The 18952-nt window shown below is 53.1% G+C and overlaps 1 protein-coding gene across 2 annotated transcripts in view; it reads right to left on the minus strand.

The window, feature by feature from the left end:
• TNS1 (tensin 1) overlaps positions 1-18952 on the minus strand; it is a 203906-nt gene that overhangs the window by 112956 nt on the left and 71998 nt on the right. For both annotated transcript variants that reach the window (XM_011964571.1, XM_011964572.1), the window contains one exon: positions 7193-7234. In XM_011964571.1, coding sequence (XP_011819961.1) covers positions 7193-7234 — 42 coding nt within the window. The remainder of the gene's footprint in view (positions 1-7192; positions 7235-18952) is intronic.

An 18952-nucleotide genomic window follows, 5' to 3' on the forward strand; every position in this document is an offset into this window, starting at 1 on the left:
TGCACCTCCCAGAGCCCTGTGCTCTCCCCTCCCTCAGTCTTGAGAAAGTGGGAGCCAATGGGTAAGGGCTGGAGAAAGAGTGCTGAGCAGACAGGGCTGGCAGAGGACGCTGGCAGTGGAGCCTGCAACCCTGAAGTGTATCTGCTCAGTTGCTCCAGGGGCCCCATCGTCTCCCAGCAGGCCCAGGCCACCAGAGGAAAAAGAATAGGCTCCATGTGATTAAGGGGAAAGTTATGTCTGATTTCTCCACAGGCGAAGGATCTGGCCAGATCACGCCTGTCCTCAACCCCTTCTCCTAATTCACCTCGAGGGGCCCAACACCCAAATCCTGGCTGAGGCTGTGCAATGGTGGACACCCCCACTGCAGCCAGCTTGCACAGGTTGGAATATTTTGTACTGTTTCTTGTCATGTCCTTCACTGGTTATGGCTTTCCTCCCCGACTTGACCAGGCACTGGAAGCCTATGCCCTTCCTCCACACCCCTCCAGCCACCCTTGCCTATAGCCTTGGAGCCACACTGAGCATCTATGCCAGCCCTGCCCTCCCCGACAGTCCCTCCCTGCCAAGCCACCCTGAAACTGGCAGCAAACTCCCAGTTCTAACACTCTGCTTTGGGTCACTTCCCCACTCGGGGACTCAGGATAGCCCTTAATGCTTAGCACGTCAAGTTCAAATTCCCCAGTGTGGTTTGTGGACTCCTCCAATATCTGGCCCCTTCTCCCTCCAGCCACTCCACTGCTTACTCTCTCTTCTCCAGCGTGCAGCCTCTGGTCACAGCTGCTCAGTCCCACCAGGCCTATCACGCTCGTCCCTGCCCCCATTCCTGCACCCACACTGCTCCCACCACCAGTCCCAGGCAGGGCCACCAAGGGTTGTTTGGGCCCCGGTGATACAAGATTGCCCGGTTCTCTCTTCCCCCTAGCAAGACAGACTTGCCCAAAACATTTATACTAGATTGCCTGGCCCTCTTTCAGACTCAGCAATTGGTATCCAGGTCCTACGCCCTCTCTGTTTCAGCCCTGCTACCTTCCAAAATGCCCTCCCTCCTTCCCTCCTCTCTTCTATTTGTTCCAGACTTAAACTAGGCTTGAACAGAAGGCAGGTTTCTCCAACCACCACAGCACGAGCAAATCAAGCAAATCACTTCCTCTCCTGAACACCAAGGCAACCACCTCTCGTCAAAACCCCAGAGTCAGGCACTATTTCCATAGTGTAGTTCTCTCTCTCCCACTGAACAGAGGGTTCCCCAAGGTCAGGACCCTTCACCCTACTTGGACTTTTCAAAGCAGGGGTTACAGGGGAGGTGTTCAGCACATTCAGGGATGCCTTGGCCTTTGTGTATCTTGTCACTTCGTAACCCAGTCAAATGGCAGGACCTCAGTGAGCGTGAGGACTTCTACCCAGGCAGCTCCCTGAGGAGGGGATCTTCCATCAGCATGGTGCCTTATACCTGATAAGTATCAGTGAGAATGTTTTGTGCTTTTTGTTTGTTTTGTTTTTGCTTTTGTTTTGAGACGGAGTCTCGCTCTGTTGCCAGAATGGAGTGCAGTGGTGCGATCTCAGCTCACTGCAACCTCTGCCTCAGCCTCCCGAGTAGCTATGACTACAGGTGCGAGCCACCACGCCCAGCTAATTTTTGTAGTTTTAGTAGAGATGGGGTTTCACCATGTTGGCCAGGATGGTCTCGATCTCTTGAACTTGTGATCCACCCGCCTCAGCATCCCAAAGTGCTGGGATTATCGGCGTGAGCCACCATGCCCGGCCTAAATGCTGTTCTTTAAGAAGCACTTTGAACTCCTTTTGGCAAATGAGGAGACTGAGTTTCCTCCTCTTTCTGATGACCTTAACCTACCAAGTTCTACTTTGCAGAACAATGGAAAATGAGTTTATTTGCCTTTCAACATATTCTCACTCCCATTCTGCACCCATTCCATGTCTTGTCTCTCTAGGCTAAGCAGCCCTAGGGGTTGCTCAAGTTGGGGTTTTCAACCTCCCTCCCCATGCTCAGCATCCTCTTGGGAATGCAATGCTCAGAGCTTGCACCTCCCCTTTGAAAATCAGCCATTTTTTCAGGATTTCCCAAGGATGGCCACCCGTGGCCTGCTCAGTGTCTTGGGATGAAATGCATCAGGTCAGAGTTCAGGCTGACTGAAGTGACTGTACATCACCCTTGAGGGAGCAAGCCCGCACACTGAAGCTGAGTGCTCCACTCTCTTTCTCTGCTTTCAATTGACATCACACCCTTCTCTGCTTCCGTGAGGCAGCACAGTGCCTTCTAACCTCAGATCTGACACTGGGAGACCTTCAGAAAGTCACTTAAGAAGATCAGGGCCTGTTTCCTTATCTGCAAAAGAACAGGATGGGACTAGACAGCGTCTACAGTCCTCTCCACCCTGTGGCTCCAGGTCTACTCCATGCCCATCTGTCTTCGAGAAGCACTGACACCTGTGGCAGAAAGGAATCCTGAAGCCCCAGCACATAGAACAGTGCCTAGCACTGAGGGGTCCTAAGCCCAGGGGGTAGGTGCTCAAGAGATATGTATTGGCAAGATGGCTGGATGGTTACATGGATGGACAGACCCTCCCCCACATCCCAAGCCTACTGGCAAATAGAGAAGCTAGCTGTTTAGAAAGAGGGGCCCAGGAGAAGTCCATCACCCAGCAACATCGCATACTTACACCAGGAGCAAGCACCGAGGGCAGCCTAGGGAGAAAAGCAGACCAAGAATCCACTCCTGACCCAGCCCTGCCACTGCGAGCTATGTGACCATGAACAAGGCACCCGGTTTGCTCCATGCACAGTTTGTTCCTGTCTTCCCAGGATGGGCTCGGGCCTGCCAGGCTTCCACACAAGTCACTGTGGGGTCCCAATGGTCCCACGTCATGGAAAGGGCTTTGAAAATGGCAAGGGCTATGCAAGTGACAGTGATATCAGTCATTATTTGTGCTTAGGAGGGTGAACTCTGGTGCCAGACCACCGTGTCAGAATCCCAGCTCCCTCTTTTAATAGCTCTGTGGCCTTCAGCTTCAGTTCTTCATCTGTGACATTGGGATCATCACAGCACCTCCCTCATTGCACTGTCATCAGGATTAAATCAGTTTATTTTTGTAAAGTGTTTAGAACAAAGCTCGGCAGATATGAAGTTCCAGTAAAGGGTTAATTTCTCACTGTTGCTATTATCACTATTATGAGTGAAACCAGCCTCCTCGGACTCCCATGGTGTCCCTCTTCAATCCAAGCATGATTTCCTACTGGGCAATTTCTATTCCCCATTCACCTCCTCCCCTCCAGACCCCCCACCCCGACCTACAGACCTCCAAGTCATTCTACAGTGACATTCCAAGTCACTGGAATGTCCTGCCTGGGCGAGGAGAAGCAATGTGCACACCATTCCACCCCCAGTCCAGCTCTCCTGCCCACAGAAGACCTGACATCCGCCGACCTTGGTGGCCAACCCATTTGGCGATCACCCTTGAAAAATTCCTTTGACTCTTATTTTTCAGAAGTTGAGAAAAGCTGCTTCAGCTCTTTCCAAGGATCAGGAGTGTCTGTGGCAAACAAGCCCCCTCGCCTCTCCATCCTGCCCCACCAGTGCCCCACAGGAGGGTGGTGACCCTAGGTCCCTTCTACCCAAGGCCTTGGGCAACATCTGTTGAGTAAGATGAAAACATGGTTGAAGATTAAGCCACTTTGCCCTGGCTGGCCCGGGCGCAGGCTGGGAAATGTGTTTGGCTGGCAGGGCCTGAAGCTGGGCAGAAATTCTATGTCTGAGAGGAGGGGTCCTAATCCCAGGGGTTGGAATTTAAGCAAGATCAGTGAGAAGGCCAGACGGAGAGCTGGAGCTGAACTGAGACATGAAGAAAACACAACACACAGAAGGACAGACACACCATGAGGGACAGGGAATGGGCAGGGAGGCTGGAGAGCAGCCTACTGAGGCTGAAGGGCAGGCAACAAATGGAAAAGGAAGGAAAAATACAAACCCGCCCTTTCCTCCCTCTTGTGAACCTGTTCAAAGCACTTGCCTCGCCCGCCCGTGAGGAAACAGGTGCTGAGCGCTCTTGGGGAAGCCAAACTTTCTCCCGGTTTCCCCTGGGCCACTTTCCCACTCCCCAGGGACAGTAGCAGAGCTTCCAGTTGAAGGCAGCTGCCACCCTCCCCCATGGCCCCCCACCTTTAGGACTCGACAGCCCCACCCATTCGCCAGCTAGGGAACAGGAGCCATAGCAGTCCTGTTTATTGAGTACCCAATCTGCCAGACATCGGGCTGAATGCCTTCCTTCCAGCCATTCAAGAAACATATATGGAGCACCTACCGTGTGCAAGGCAGTGGGGACACAACACTGAACAGAACAGATAAAACTCCCTTGTCGTAATGGAGTTTACACGCTGGCGTGGGCAAAGCCCCTTAAACAAGACAAATAAGTAAAATGCATCGTGTATCGGGGGCGATGCATGCTGAGGGGCAGTGGAAGCATGGAAGGGAGACTAGGTGCTGGGGAAAGGGAAATGCTGACCCTTGAATAAAGATTTGAGGTTCAGCCAGGCGCAGTAGCTCACGCCTGTAATCCCAGCACTTTGAGAGGCCGAGGCAGGAGGATCATATGAGGTCAGGAGTTTGAGACCAGCCTGGCCAACCTAATGAAACCCCATCTCTACTAAAAATGCAAAAATTAGCAGAGTGTGGTGTTGTGCGCCTGTAGTCCCAGCTACTCAGGAGGCTGAGGCAGGAGAAATTGCTTGAATCCAGGAAGTGGAGGTTGCAGTGAGCCAAGATCGCACCACTGCACTCCAGCCTGGGCGACAAAGTAAGACTGTGTCTTAAAAAAAAAAAAAAAAAACTTGAGACTGGGGGAAAAGCCTTACGGGTATTTGCAGGAAGAGCATTCCAGGCAGGGGGAAATAGCAAGTGCAAAGGCCTGGAGGCATCATGTATGTTCAAGGACCAGCAGGAAGGCCAGATGGCTGAAACAGAGCGAGTGAGGCGCTGAGAAGGAGACGAGGTGAGAAAGGAAAATGACAAGACACAGGTGAATGAGAAGGAGCTGAAGCAAGAGGAAACCTGTCATGTAGGGCTGCTTGGGCCAATGGAAGTACCTGAGCTTTTGCTCCAGTAAAATGGGCCAGCACTGAAGGGCTTTGAAAACAGGTGAATTAAATGGATTAATGTGCTTACTTTGGTCTTTTGGCAACCTTACAGCATAGGTACCGTCACTAACTCCCATTATGAAGAAGAGAAACAGAGGTCCAGGGAGGTTAGCAATGTCAGGGTCATACACCAAGGAGCAGGGGAGCTGGGATGCAGAAGGAGGTGGTCTAACTTCCTTGCTCTTTACTGCTGGGGAGGCGGGTTGTGACTCAGGCAGGGGAACCTCTGGGAGCACAGTCTGGTGTCATAGCCATTTCACCACCAGGCGGCTGATCCAGCCTCCTCGAAGGGCAGAGCCCCTGCACAGGTGGGGCACATCACAGAGACACACAGCCTTGCTCAGGCATGAGTCTCTTCTGGATTCTAACTGCAGTCCCTCCAGCTGGAATGCCAACCTATTCCCTTTTGTCCCAACCTCTGACCGCTCTTCATGTAAACAAAGCTCATGAGACTCCCAGCAACCAAACATCTAGTTTCTGCCTGGTGGTCCCTAAACCCTGGACCCCCAGCCTCATAAAGCAGCCAAGAACATTCTGTTCTTAGCCATAAGGTGGGAGTTCAGCTGGAATAAGGAGAAATGTACACTCGCCCCTCCCCGCCCGCCCTCCTCGGACTCCCATGGTGTCCCTCTGCAATCCAAGCGCGATTTCTTGCTGGCAGTTCCAAGCCCGACTGCAGTCCACCCCCAGCCCCCGCTGTTGCCAGATGACCCTCCACTGGGCTCCGTGTGAATAACACTCCACATCTGCAGCAGCAGGGCTGGGCAGCACTGAGGCCCAGGAGAGCCTGGCCCTAGTGAGACCAGGGAAGGAGGGACCACTGCAAAGAAGGTAAACAGCCCCAGCAAGGCCTGAGCCGGAACGTGCAGAGCAGTGACACTCAGAGTCCCAAGCACTTCTGTGCACTTCATTTCACTCCATCACCACCCTGAATAGGGAGGGAGGGAGGGTGAGGGTACACTCATCAACATGGAGGGGGCCCTTGGAGCATCTTGACAGAAAGAAAAATTGAGGTCCAGAAAGAAACAGGATGGGACCACCCACTTGTTATACAGCAAGTGGATATTGATGAAAGGAAGGAGACTCTGCGGCCTGACTGAGTGCCCAGTGTCTGGGCTGAGCAAGTCACCACAGAGATGTGTGAGGTACCTACAACTGCTTGAGCTCCAGGACAGCCTCGCCCCGCCCCAGGCTCCTGCTAACATCAGTACCGACACAGGCATCTCCACAGCCTGATCCAATTGTGCTCACAAGGTGCCTTTCTGGGACATACCCACACACCTGTACACAGGCACACACGTGCAATGCGGGCAGCCCCCTTCCTTCCCCAGCAGCCCCCAGAGCCTTGTCTGCCTCCAGGGCCACGGTGGGGAGGAAGAAGACCTCTGAAGGGTGAGAAGGTGGTGAGAGGCAGGAAGGAAGACTGCCCAGTGTGCCAAATCAGCCCAGCTGGCATCAGGGTGGAGCAGGACCCTCTCTACAGCTCACAACTCACAGGGATCCTGCCCCAGTCCAGGCTATGGTGCAAGCCTGATTTGGGGGTGAGGGGAAAAGAAGTGGGGTAAATGGAAAGGGAGCAGAAAAGCAAAGTCAAGCCAAGGGGCTTAGAGGCAGAACAGAGGTCGCCTGTGGGGTGAAACTGCCCAGGTGAATGGACTCTGAGGGTCATGCCCCACTTCCAGCCCCAGGGTGCCTGACCTGGCACCAGGCAGGCAGAAGGAGATGCGTGGCAGCCCCTGGTCCTTGAGCCCCGGGACAACAGGCACCTGGCCAGGCCTGGAGACACACAAGATGCCCTTTTATGGGTTTTTCTAAGGACGCAAGTCTCAAGGTTGGAAATAGCAGGCACTGCATCTCATCAGAAGGGACCTCATGACTCATTTCCTCCCAGGCCTGCTTCGGCCCAGGGAGGTCGACCCTCCTCCTCCACCTAATTGCCCGACACCCCAGTTACCAACATATTTGGGTCTAAAGAAAGCTGCAGCTGGGAGCTGCGGAGGGAGGGGAGGCGGGGCTTGCAGGGCAAGGAAGGGCCGTCACTCACCACCAGCTCATGGTTGGATGGAGGAACACAGGGGGCAGCCACCTGTGGAAGGAACAGAGAAAGGGCAGGTGAGCATCTCTTGTCTCCAGAAACAGCCAGCACCTCCTGAGGTCACCACATGCCTCCCCCCGCCCCATTCCCTCACACAGGCTGACACCTTCCGGGTTGAGAGTTCTTCAGCAGACTATGGAGCAACACAGAAAAAATACTCCAGCAATAACACCTGGGAAAGGGAGCGGGGGCCGCAGAAGGCAAAAATGAAATGAGTGTAACAATTAAAATTCTGAGACAAATATGCAGATGCTGGGAGACTGGAGGTCACTGCACTGGCATTTCAATAACAGAGGCTTCAGGTAATAAGAAGAAGGATTTTTTTTTTTCTCTATGCCCTGAAATTTCTACAATGTGGTAAAATTCATTTTGCATTTTTAAAAACTGTGATTAGGACCATCATCAGAAAAGGGAGAGTCACCTCCTTGGTTCTCCCCATTGCTAAGGGATCTCCCCCAAACTTCAGTGCTGCAGAAGGCTCCTACCAGCTCTGGCAGTTTCCCTGAGCATGCAGGAAGTGGGTTGGTAAAGCGACCCACCAGCCCTTCCGAAGAAAGCCATGAGTGCGGCTAATACATGTGGAAGGCTTGGAGAGGCAGAAGCACCCTCTGTGAGTGAGCTGTGATCTTCACAAGTTTCATGATCTTCATCTTCCTCTCTGATCCAGAGAAGGAGATGGCAACTTGAACCTCCAGACAGAGGGAAGAAGGGAGAGGGGGAGAGTAGACGGGAGGAAGGCAGCTGGGAAGAGGAGAGTAGAGGGGAGGGAGCCAGAGGGAGGAGGAGAGTAGAGGGGAGGGAGGGAAGGCTCCATTGCTCCCTTCCCTGAGATAACATTTTCCTGGCCAGGCCTGGCAGCCGAGCTATTACCCTGACAATTAGCAGGGGCATTATCAGAGACTGAATGTGCTCCTTTTTTCTAGCCAGGACACGTTTTTCTTGGAGCTCAGTCCTCCACCTTGGCTCCAATTCCTGACCTGAACACCAGGCAAGGGGCCCACAGTGGGCACAAAGTGGGAGACTCTCCCTCGGGCATAAGGCTATCTGGGAACAAGCCATGGATGTCCAAAGAGGGGGTAGCTGCCTCCCCCACACAGGGGGCAACCCCTCCCCACCCACCAGCCCGGTGGAATGGTAGCAGCAAGAGCCCTCAGCCCAGCCCCAGCTGGTGCTGACTGGGCATTGGGCACCCTAGCTGAGCCCTCCCTCCAGCTGACCGCATGCTGTCATCCCACTAGCCCAGGGATTCCCCAGGCTTGACACACCAGCCCAGACAAGGACAGCACCTGTGGGGCAGTGTGCTCCAAGCTCTGGAAGGGGCAAAGTTGGCTGGGAGTTGGCATTCCTGGGTTCTTGACATAGTCAGGCTACAGACTCCCTGCCCAACTCATTCTCTAGCAAACAGGCCCAAATGGAGTCCTAGCATTTATTCCCCTTTGCTAGGAATTCTAGGACTAGTGGGAGAATCACAGGGGGCCAAACAGAACCGACAAAAATAATACCCAATACTATTGAGTGTGTACTAGATGACAGGCACGATTATAAATGCTTTATCTCTGTTAACACCTTTAATCCCTGCAACCACCCAGTAAGATGGGTTACTATTGTTATTTCCTCAGTTGCGGTGCACAAGGCATGGAGAGGTTAAATTGCCCAAGGTCACACAGCTGATAAGTGGCTGAGATTTGAACCCAGGCGTCTAAGTCCCAAGATGAGATGTGAAGGGAAGCTTATCACTCGTGAGAATTTCGGGAGAATGAGGAGACACAGGGGGAACAGAACTGCCCCCAGAAGCCCAGCGTCCTTAATCAACACCAGCACGGGGCTACGAGTTTTAGAAGAGGCCTCTGAGGGACAGAACCCAGGGCTGGGGGAGAGGGTGCCAGGGTAACAGACTGGGAGGGAAGGGGAGTTCCCCAGAGCTGGCTGTGGCCTGCAGGGCTCTCTGCTTGCCCTGCCTACGAGACCAGGTCTCAGCTACAGGGGACACTGCTGTCCCTGCCAAGCACAGCACCAAATGCTGCTCTGGGGACTGGGAGGTTTCAAGGTCATGGGCCAGGGCCCCAGGGTGCCTTCCCCCAACCCACTCTGTCACCATGGGTCCCTCAGTCCTGGGGGAGAGAGTACAGTCCCCAGGACAGCACCCTTGCTGTGTTCTTTCTTCTGAGCTTGGGTTGGGCAGGGACTGCGAGCCAGGCCAAGCTGCCAGAGGACGGGCTGATGCCTGCCGCTGCCAGGGCCCCAGCCTCCACCAGTCCCCTCCCTCCAAGAGGTGTGTTTCTGCTCTCCATTTAGAAGCTAGGGATTGGAAAAGGGAGGGAGGGGGTTATGGCTACATTTTGAACTAGGAACAGAAGAGACAGGTGTTCTCTGAGACGAACAGGACGGTCTCCCTCCCAGACCTACTCTCAGGCAGTGGACAGGAGGGGGCCCAGGTATCCTGACCGCAGGTCCCTTCCCTGGCCTCCAGAGGCAGAGGCACCCCCTAAGAACCTGGCCCTGCAGGGGAGCTGTCAAGCCCCAGCCCGAGGGCCTGATGCCTGGGTGCCCCCTCGTGGCCTGCCACCCCCCACGGCGTCTTCCATCCTCCGCCCACAGTCATGCATTCCAGGCCCGCTGGCCGGCCAGCCCACTGACTTTGTTGTGTGTTTCAATGTTTCTTGTCTCTCTCTTTTTTTTTAAGCAGAGAAATGTTTCCTTAAAAGGCTCTCGCCTTCCCTCCGGCACCCTGGCCCCTGGCCACCCTCTCAGGAGTCCAGAATGTGCCAGGGAGAGCCAGGGCCCCCTGCCACTCTGTGGCCCACGCCCTGTGGCCCCACAGTCCTGGAGTCCCCAGGGGGCCCAGGTAAGGAAGCCTCCTTCTGCAGAGCGGCAGACTCTGAGGGTGGCTATAGGGGGTCTTGGTGCCAGCCCTGCCATAGGCTCACCTCCCAGAGCTGTCAGTGTGGGATTCCAGGGCTCAGACCCAGAAAGTCAGCCTAAGGTAAGCCCCCTTCTCCCAGTGGATCTCATTTAGACATTTGGAACTGACAGGGTGTCCTGCTCAATCTTTTCACTCTGAATAACATAGCAATAAAAATCACAGCAGCAAATAAACTCCCATCACCCTTGCTCTGTGCCAGGCACTGTTCTCAGCAGTTTGCATTAATTAACTCATTTAATTATTGTAACAATGCTGAGCGTAATCATTATTATCCGCATTTTGTGGATGAGAAGACTGAGGTACACAGAGGCTAATGAGTTGGCCAACAGGAGGCACAATGCAAAGTCGGGGTCCGGGTCTGGAGACATGCTCTTGTCCTCTGTGCTGGAAACACACATGCCCACAGAGCCATCCACAGTCACAGGAACAATGCTCATAGAGTGAGTGCGCTATGTCTACACTCAGCCCTTTGCTCACACTAACCAAAGCTTAATTACTGTACCAAGCCCTTTGCTCTCATTGGATGCTATTACCCCCGCTTCACAGATGAAGAAACTAAGGCACAGAAAGGTTAACAATTTGCCCAGCACTGCAGCAAAGCAGTCTGGCTCTGGAGGCTGCGAGGTGGAGCCCCGGGGGTGCAGCTGGAAAGTGAGCATGGTAGCCTCCCAGACCAGGGCTGATGCCTGGCACTCGTCAGCCCCCACACCCACTAGTATTTTCTCAACTTCAGAGGTCCCTGAGCACAATGGCAACAACAGGACACACCCGCGGAGACGCCCCCAGGACACGAGGGCCTAAAAGCGCTAGAGAGCAGCCAGCCCAGGCAGGGAGCTCCCTGCATGACCCAGGCTCTGCTGTCCTCTCCCTCTTCGTTCTATGCTCGGCCCCCTTATCCGGGACCCGAAGCCACACACAGGGATGGGTTCCTCTCAATCCCTCCGACACCTAGTTCTGTTCTTCCTCAGAGCCTGTGCGTACGCAGTTCCCTCTGCCTGGAACGCTCTTCCTCCAGCTGTCTGCAGAGCTGTGTCCTTCCTGTCCTTCTAGCTTTGGCTTAAATGTCACCATCCCAGAGACCCTCCCTAATTCCCTTATGTTTCTCTCTCTCTCTCTCTCACGCACACACCCACACAATATTCTCTCTCCCACACTCATATCTCTTCCTTCACAGACCTTATTACAATTTGTAATTATAGGTGTGTGTGCTTCCTTGTCTATAATCTGTTTCCCCCTCTAGAAAACAAGTGTCATGAGGGCAGGAAGCACATCTTATCCATCAAACTAGTCCAGCACAGAGCCAGCACACAGTAGGTACACACTAAATGTCTGTTGAAGGAATGAAAGTGATTCGAGGCCTGAATCACTTTCAGGTGCCAGGGAGGCACCTGGGGTCACTTGTGGTAACAATCGCTGCTATTTGTTAAGTACCTACTAGGCGCCAGGCACTGGGGCTAATTTTGTCCAAGCCCACAGAGTCAGCAATATTGCTCCCATTTCACATGTGGAGAAACAGAAGCTCCACAAGGTCATGATGTTTGCTCAGGTTAATCAGCTGGGAAGGAGTTTAGATCATAATCCCACTACATCTGCATTTGTGAAAGGTAAAATTTCTTGAGATCTTGGCCCTTTGGGTGTCTGGTGCAGTGGTTATGCAGTGGTAACCCATTGAGGTTTTTGATTAGTCTCATCACAAGACTTAGGTTGTCCATCATGGTATTTCAGGTGACTGCAGTTATACAGCTGGGGGTACACAATTACCAACCACAGCAATATGTGCTTATACATTTCCCTTTTGCTTATTTCTTTATGAATACAGTTCATCTGCTCATAACTGTTATACCAATGTGACTATCATTAAACACCTGAGTGTTTATGCTTGCAAAAATATAAGTGTTATTATTGCCTATTTTATTGTGTAAAATGGCCTATGAAATCTTCTGTCGTGTTTTTACATGTTTCTCAAACCCCCTTTTAAAAATGTAAATAAACATCATTTAAAGAATTTTTGTTATTTTTTCCAAAATTATATTTTTGGGATTTTACCATTTGGGATTATGACATTCAGGATTCTATGCTCGGCTCCCACTGGGAGGAGGTCATCTGCAGGTGGAATCTTGGTCTGTGGACTCCAGGCACTGCTCTTTGCAGATCAAGAGAAAACCCAGGCATCTGCCTAGCACTGCCCCTCTCACCTCCCAACCCTGCAAGTGGCAGGATCAGGGCCCCAACTGGGTGACACTCCCGTCCCCAGGCCCCCAAGAAAGAGCCAACATCTCAGCCTTAGTTATATAAAATCCCAAACTCCTAAGCTTGCCCAGCCCTCCAAAGGGGCCCCCCACACACATTCACACTCACCTGGCCCCTGAGACTGAAGAGGACAGCCTTGCCCCCAGCTTAAACAAGACCCATGTGCATCTGGGAATTCAGCATTTCATATAAGACTGAGTGGAAAAGGGGTCCCCCCTCAACCATCTCCTGCTAGTCCCTTTTTCTTTACTGTGGTAAAATGCACATAACATAACCTTTACTATTTTAACTATTTCTAAATATATTCAGTGGCATTAAGAACATTCAAGGTAATGTACAACCATTACCATTATCCATTTCTAGAACCTTTTCATCATCCCAAACATCCTTACACCCATTAGCACTCATTTCCCCTCCCCTAAACCCCTGGTAACCTCTAATCTACTCTCTTTCTTTATGAATTTGCCTATTCTAGGTACTTCCTGTAAGAGTAATCATGTAATATTTGCCCTTTGATATCTGTAGTATTAGAAGCTGAATTCTATGTCCTCCTTCATGTATCAAAGTCCTAACCCTCGGCAACCTCAGAATGTGACTGTATTTGGAGACAGGGTCTTTAATGAGGTAACTACGTTAAAATGAGACCCTAATCCAATTTGACTGGTGTCCTTATAACTGGAGGAAACGAGGGCACAGAAATATACCAGGGAAGACCGTGTGAAGGCACAGGGAGAAGTTGGCATCTCCAAGCCAAGACGAGAGGTCTCAGGAGAAACCAACCCTGCTGATACCTTGATCTCAGCCTCTGGATTCCAGCCTCCAGAACCATAAGAAAATTCATTTCTATCGTTTAAGTCACCCGGTGTATGGTATTTTGTTATGGCAGCCCAAGCAGACTAATACCCTTAGCATCATATTTTCAAGAGTCATTCAGGTTGTAGCATGTATGAGAACTTCCTTCTTTTTAAGGCTGAATACTGTTCCATTGTACAGATTATACCACCTCGTGTTTTTCCATTCATCCATCCATGGACACCTGGGTTGCTGACACCTACCTCACATCCCTGCCCCAAAAGGCACATGAGAGGGAAGGAAACTGGGGTTTGTAGAGTACCCACTGTGTGTCTCTGAGCTGGGTGTTTTACATGTCTTATTTTTTGTGATCTTCTTGACAAGTTTTTCAGGTAAATGGGCTTGGAGAAGTTAAGCAATTTGCCCCAAGTGGAATAACTAGTGGTAGTCACTGTGGCGGAAACAGAAGTGTTCGTTGCTAAGATCTCTGCATGCCAGGCACTGTTCTGAGCTTTTGTGTATGCATCCTTCACTCCTCACAACCACCCACGAGGCAGGCATTAGCATCCCCATCCTCCAGGGTCTCAGGCAGTCCTCTCAACCATTCTGCCAGACCCGAGAAGGCACAGCTTCCAAAGGACGGTATCAGGGCTGTCACCTGGGTCTGCCGGACTCAAACACCTGCCTAGCCCCACCTGTCATGCTGCCTCTACAGTGGGACAGGGCCCATGCTGTGGCAGAGGTGCCAGGGCTGCGAGATCACAGAGAGAAGTCAGGGGATCCAGGCAGGCTCCGTGGAGCAAGGGCAACTGAGCCTGGCATGGAGAATGCATTGCTTCTGTTTGTCCACTGTGTGTCTCACCCACTACCCCTGAAAGCTCTGAGAGGAGGCAGCACATGGATCATTTCCATTGAGAAGTCCCCATGCCTGTCTCAGAGCCTGATGCTCACTTGGTGAGTGGATACAGTTTTGAAAGGTGGAGATGGGGAAAGGACATTTGGGGATAGGAATAACACATAAAAAAGGCACAGAGGCGGGAATGCTTGGTGTGCTGAAAGAACCACTAGAAACTCTCTTTGGCTGGGACACAGGATGGGTGAAGGAAAGGAAGAGGGGCATTGAAGCAGGCATTGGAAGGGATGAAGAGAAGAAGGATGACATAACTGTCTTTCTAGGCTTGACCATGGGCAACCTTGAATGCCCAGTGAAAGAGTTAAATTTTAGCCATTGGCACTGGGGAGCCACTGAAGGCACTTGAGTAGGAGAAGGACCAGGTTGAAATTATGCTCCAGATAAAAATGTCCAGGAGTAGGATCTGGGGGAGGTGATGGGTGGGAAGTTTAAGGCAAGCAAGGATGTACAGTCACATCACTAATAACAACAAGGAGAAGGAGAAAGTGGGGGAGAAGAGGACCCTATAACCCATAGACAAGAGGCCATCAGGCACCCTGAAACCCAAGGGCCCTCATCTCCACCCCAACAAAACACACATTTGCAGTGACCCCCATCCCCACCCTTGACTTCTCTTCCTCACCCAGAGCACGGGAGGGTGCCACTACCCACTCTTAGAGCAGACCTGGCATGCCCACAGCTCTGCCTGCGGTTCACCCTCTGGGCCCTGTCCCAGGAACCTGTGGCCAGGAGGCAGGCAGCTTCTGAGCCCTGGCCTCTGAGACGATACCAGAGGGGTCCAGAAAAATCCAGACAATGATCCCAGAAGGCCCCAGTCTCCATGCCTGTGATGAGGAAATAGGCAGGTGACCCCCCCAATCTGTGGACAGGGCTCACACCATGAGTCCACTGGAACTCAGGAAGGCCCCAGACAGCCCCTCCAACCCGGTAAGGCAAGCTGGGAGGCCCAGGGGAGAGGGCCAGTTGTTGGCCTGGCAGCCAGGAGGGAGGCAGGCCTCCTTCAGGATTTGAGGATGCTCAACAGACAAGGAGCTGCAAGAATGCCAGGGCCATGGAGGGAGGGCGTGGGGACAAGATTACCAGGCTTACCTGGAAGGGCCAGAGGTCTCAAGGATCCCAGCACAGCTCAAAGACACTGGCCTCCCAGGCTGAGCCTCAGGCCCTCAGAAGGAGGGATCCTGGAGAGAAGGTGGCCACTGCCGTGGCCCATTTCCTCCCCAGGCCTGTGCCCTCCCCGCCGGGCCGCTGGCCTTCACCAGGGCTTGCTCCAGCCTCTTCAGGCTCCCCGGCCTGCTAGGCTGTTTCCTTCCCTTATATAGAGTTCTGTTTGGACCAGGAAATGAAGCGCATCAAGTTCCTGGAGGCAAGAAGGGGCCTGTTTCCAGCGACACCAAGCCAGGGCACACACGCCCAAGCCCTGAGTGTCCCTCCAAAGACAGTGGGGACAGGGAGCGGGCCTGACCATTTCCCCAAACCCAGAACAGGCTGGGACCCAGAACCTGCAACAGACAGGACACAGAAGAGTCCCAGAGGGCTGGCTCAGCCCTGTCCCCAAGGCCCCAGGCCCCACCCCTCCCCAAATCCTCCTGAGCCAAGCTCCTCTTAGATCACTGGCCCCATCAACCTGTCCCCAAAGCTGCAGCTGCCCACTGCTTCCTCCTCCATTTCCTCTTCTTGTCTCAGGATCCTCTTTCCTGGCCCCACTCATTGACCCCCCAGCCCATCGCTAGGCTCCCTATCCTGCAAGTCACTCGAGATGGGCTCTCCAGACAGAGGAGTTCCTCTTCAGACAAGAACCTCCCCACCTCTAACCACACCCACACACAGAGCAGCTGTCAGGCCCACATAAAGGCCACTCAACAACCACACCTGAACGAGGCAGGGAAGAGCAGGTGTGCCTGGCCCTTCAGGAGCCTGTGGAATGTGGAGCTCCGGGCAGCTTCAGTCAGAAGCTGACAACAGCAAGGGGAACTCAGGGGGACCAGCAGGTCAAGCTGTGGGACCCATGGGCCTCCCACCCACTGAAGCTAGCCCCTCCCAAGCCAGCCTGGACGAAGGCATGACACCATGGCATTCAGAGGGACCCACCCCAGGTGAATGCAGGGAGTCTTCTCTGAAGATTTGCCTCCAGACAACCCAAGCAGGGATCTCAAGGGCCTCGGCTCAGGGGCCACACTCACCCACACCCCGAATCAGGGAAGCTGGGAGAGGTGAGGCTGCACACTAGGCTGGACTTCTTAGGAGCATGTGCTGATGAGCAGGGGGGTCAGAGACGTGGGGTTCAGCAAAGCTGCACTGAGTACTTACTGTGTGCCAGACCCAGGGAGCACGAGAGAGCACAAGCCTGCCGGGACTGGGTAAGAGTGTCCCCGCAATAGCCAGGACAAAAGGCTAGGCCAGGCAGGGCCACAGGGAAGCACCAGCAGGAGTCAGAGGGCACGGAGGGGCCCAGGGCATGACCCGTCAGCATCCTGGATTCACGATCCAGCCCACACTCGGCCATGTCTTGGCCTTCCTGCATGGCACTGACAACCCTAGCCACCACCCCCAGCTCCACATCACCCCGTCCCTCAGCCCTGCACCCCCCACCCACCCTGGCCACCAAAGTTGTTCAAGCCAGAAGCCCGAGTATCCTCCTTCATTCTTTCCCCTCCCTTCCACCAAGCCTAGGCAATTCCTCCTCCTAAATACCTCCCTGAGCCACATACACCCCTTCCCAGGTCCTATTAATCAAACAGATGATTGCAACAGCCTTCAACACTGGTCTCCCTGCCCTCAGCCTTGTCCCCTCCAGCCCATTCTCCACTTGGCAGCCAGGGAGCTATTTCTAAAATGCACATCCAGCAGTGTCGCTTCTCTGCCTAAAGTCCTTGCATCGCTCTCAGCTCACGGGAGAAAGTCCAAATGTCCTAATATGGCCATCAGGCCCTTCGGGACCTGGCTGTGCCTCTCTCTCCATGCCCATTTCTCACCTCTCCACCTCAAAGCCCTTGCTCTGGCCAGAGAAAACCACGTTCAGGTCCGCTTTCATTCAATATGGTGCACTCTGAGCTAGGGGCTATCAGCCCATTTTACAGATGAGGAAATGAGGCACTAAGAGGTTGCATTCTCAGCCTAAGGTTACACAACCAGTAAATAATGGATATTGAACCAAGTTCTGCAGTGGCTGTGTCCAAAGTCTCATATCTGCCCAGGACCACACCACCTTGCCCAGTCGGGAATCACAGAAAGTTTCATGGAGAACATGGCCTTTGAGGTGGGTAGGGAGGAGAGATGCCAGGGGTCAGGGAACACAAAGAGACCAGTTAGCTGTGCCCAGGGCACACTTGGCCAAATGGAGAAAGGTGGTCAGAGAGGCAGCTAATGCCACACTGCACATGACCTGGAGGGCCAGGCTGAGGCCAATGTCCAGGGCCCTGGAGTGGCCTCATGCCCCCAGAGCCAGTGAGAAGGCATGGGTGAGGGGTGGGACTGGAGCCCGAGAGTCCAGCCTGGAAGAGGCTCTGAGCTGGGCAGGGAGCAGAGGAGACAGGTTAAAGAGTGGCTCCCAGAAACATAAGAAGATGGAGGGGCAGGAAAGTGGGGCAATCGGAGCTGCTGAGGCACGCTGCCGGAGGACTGGGGGTAAGCCAGCCGCCATGCTAGAAGAGGAGGTGTGAACAGGCAATATGGAATGCAGGCTTCGGAGTTGCCTTCTCCAGCAACCCAAAGAGCAGGAAAACCCTATCCCTTCTCCCCGGCCTATTCTGAAGCAGGGAGGCTGGGGGACAGGGCCGGCAGCACAGAGAACAGAGCTTCTAGGAAGTTCCTAGAAGAGCTGCTCAAGGAAAGGGCTGTGGTCTGTGGTCGTGGTTCTAGTGGGACTCGTGTGAAAGGAGGTGACAGGCATAGGGAGTGAGACCACGTGTTCACGCAACAATGCCCACTGAGTGCCCCTCCATGCCAGGCTCCCAGCTCTGGAGACAGATGAATGAGGATGGCCCCGCCCGGATGGGAAACTTGTGGCCCGGTGGGGGAGACAGGCATGTAAACAGAGAATTATAAAACAGCCCCAGTAATGCTATAATGGAGGTATGAAGAGGGCTAGGATTTCACTGGGATTCAAGTCCATCTGTTTTTCCACCCAGAGGGAGGCTGCCCACCCCACCCCCTCACTTTCCACCAAGGGTTTCTGTTTCTAGATGGGAACTTGAAGGGACAAAAGTCTTTGACCTTAGCTGTGCTAGAACAGTAAGGCAGGAAGGGTGCATGGGAAAAAAATCTAAGAGCAATGGGAAAACCCAAGGAGCCAAAGGTCTCAGGCAGTGCTGAGGACCATGCCAACCACCACGGAGACGTGTGAGAGTAGACTGTGCAGGGCTAAGTCAGGCCCAAAATAGAGAATTCTGGGTCTGGGGCCACACTCAAACCCACACAGACATCAGGGACCCACACAGACATCAACCCCTGTCTTCTGAAGCTAGGCCATCGTCTGTTTGCCAGCCAGGACAAGGGCGTAGAGACCTCTCCCCTTTCAACACCTGTGCAGTTACTTGCAAACCACAGGGGTTCACCTCCCGGTCTCCTAATTTCAAGGATGCTGTTGATTGTATGTAGCATCATCAACTGAATAACAGTTTTTGAGGAGGGGGAAAGGCCACTTGAATTGTACACATCGATCCTAAGGTGCATTCCAATTTCGGAAATGTTAAAATGTTTTTTAAAAAAAGACATCTCAGATTTGAAGAAGTGCCTTAAATTTTTGACTCTTCGGGTTCCCTATGCTGCCTGTATCACAGCCCTATGTGGTGGACAATCAGGAAATCCTTTCTGATGTCTACCTATGTCTCCT

This window comes from Mandrillus leucophaeus, unplaced genomic scaffold, assembly GCF_000951045.1.
Source record: "Mandrillus leucophaeus isolate KB7577 unplaced genomic scaffold, Mleu.le_1.0 Scaffold70, whole genome shotgun sequence".
Lineage (NCBI taxonomy): Eukaryota > Metazoa > Chordata > Mammalia > Primates > Cercopithecidae > Mandrillus > Mandrillus leucophaeus.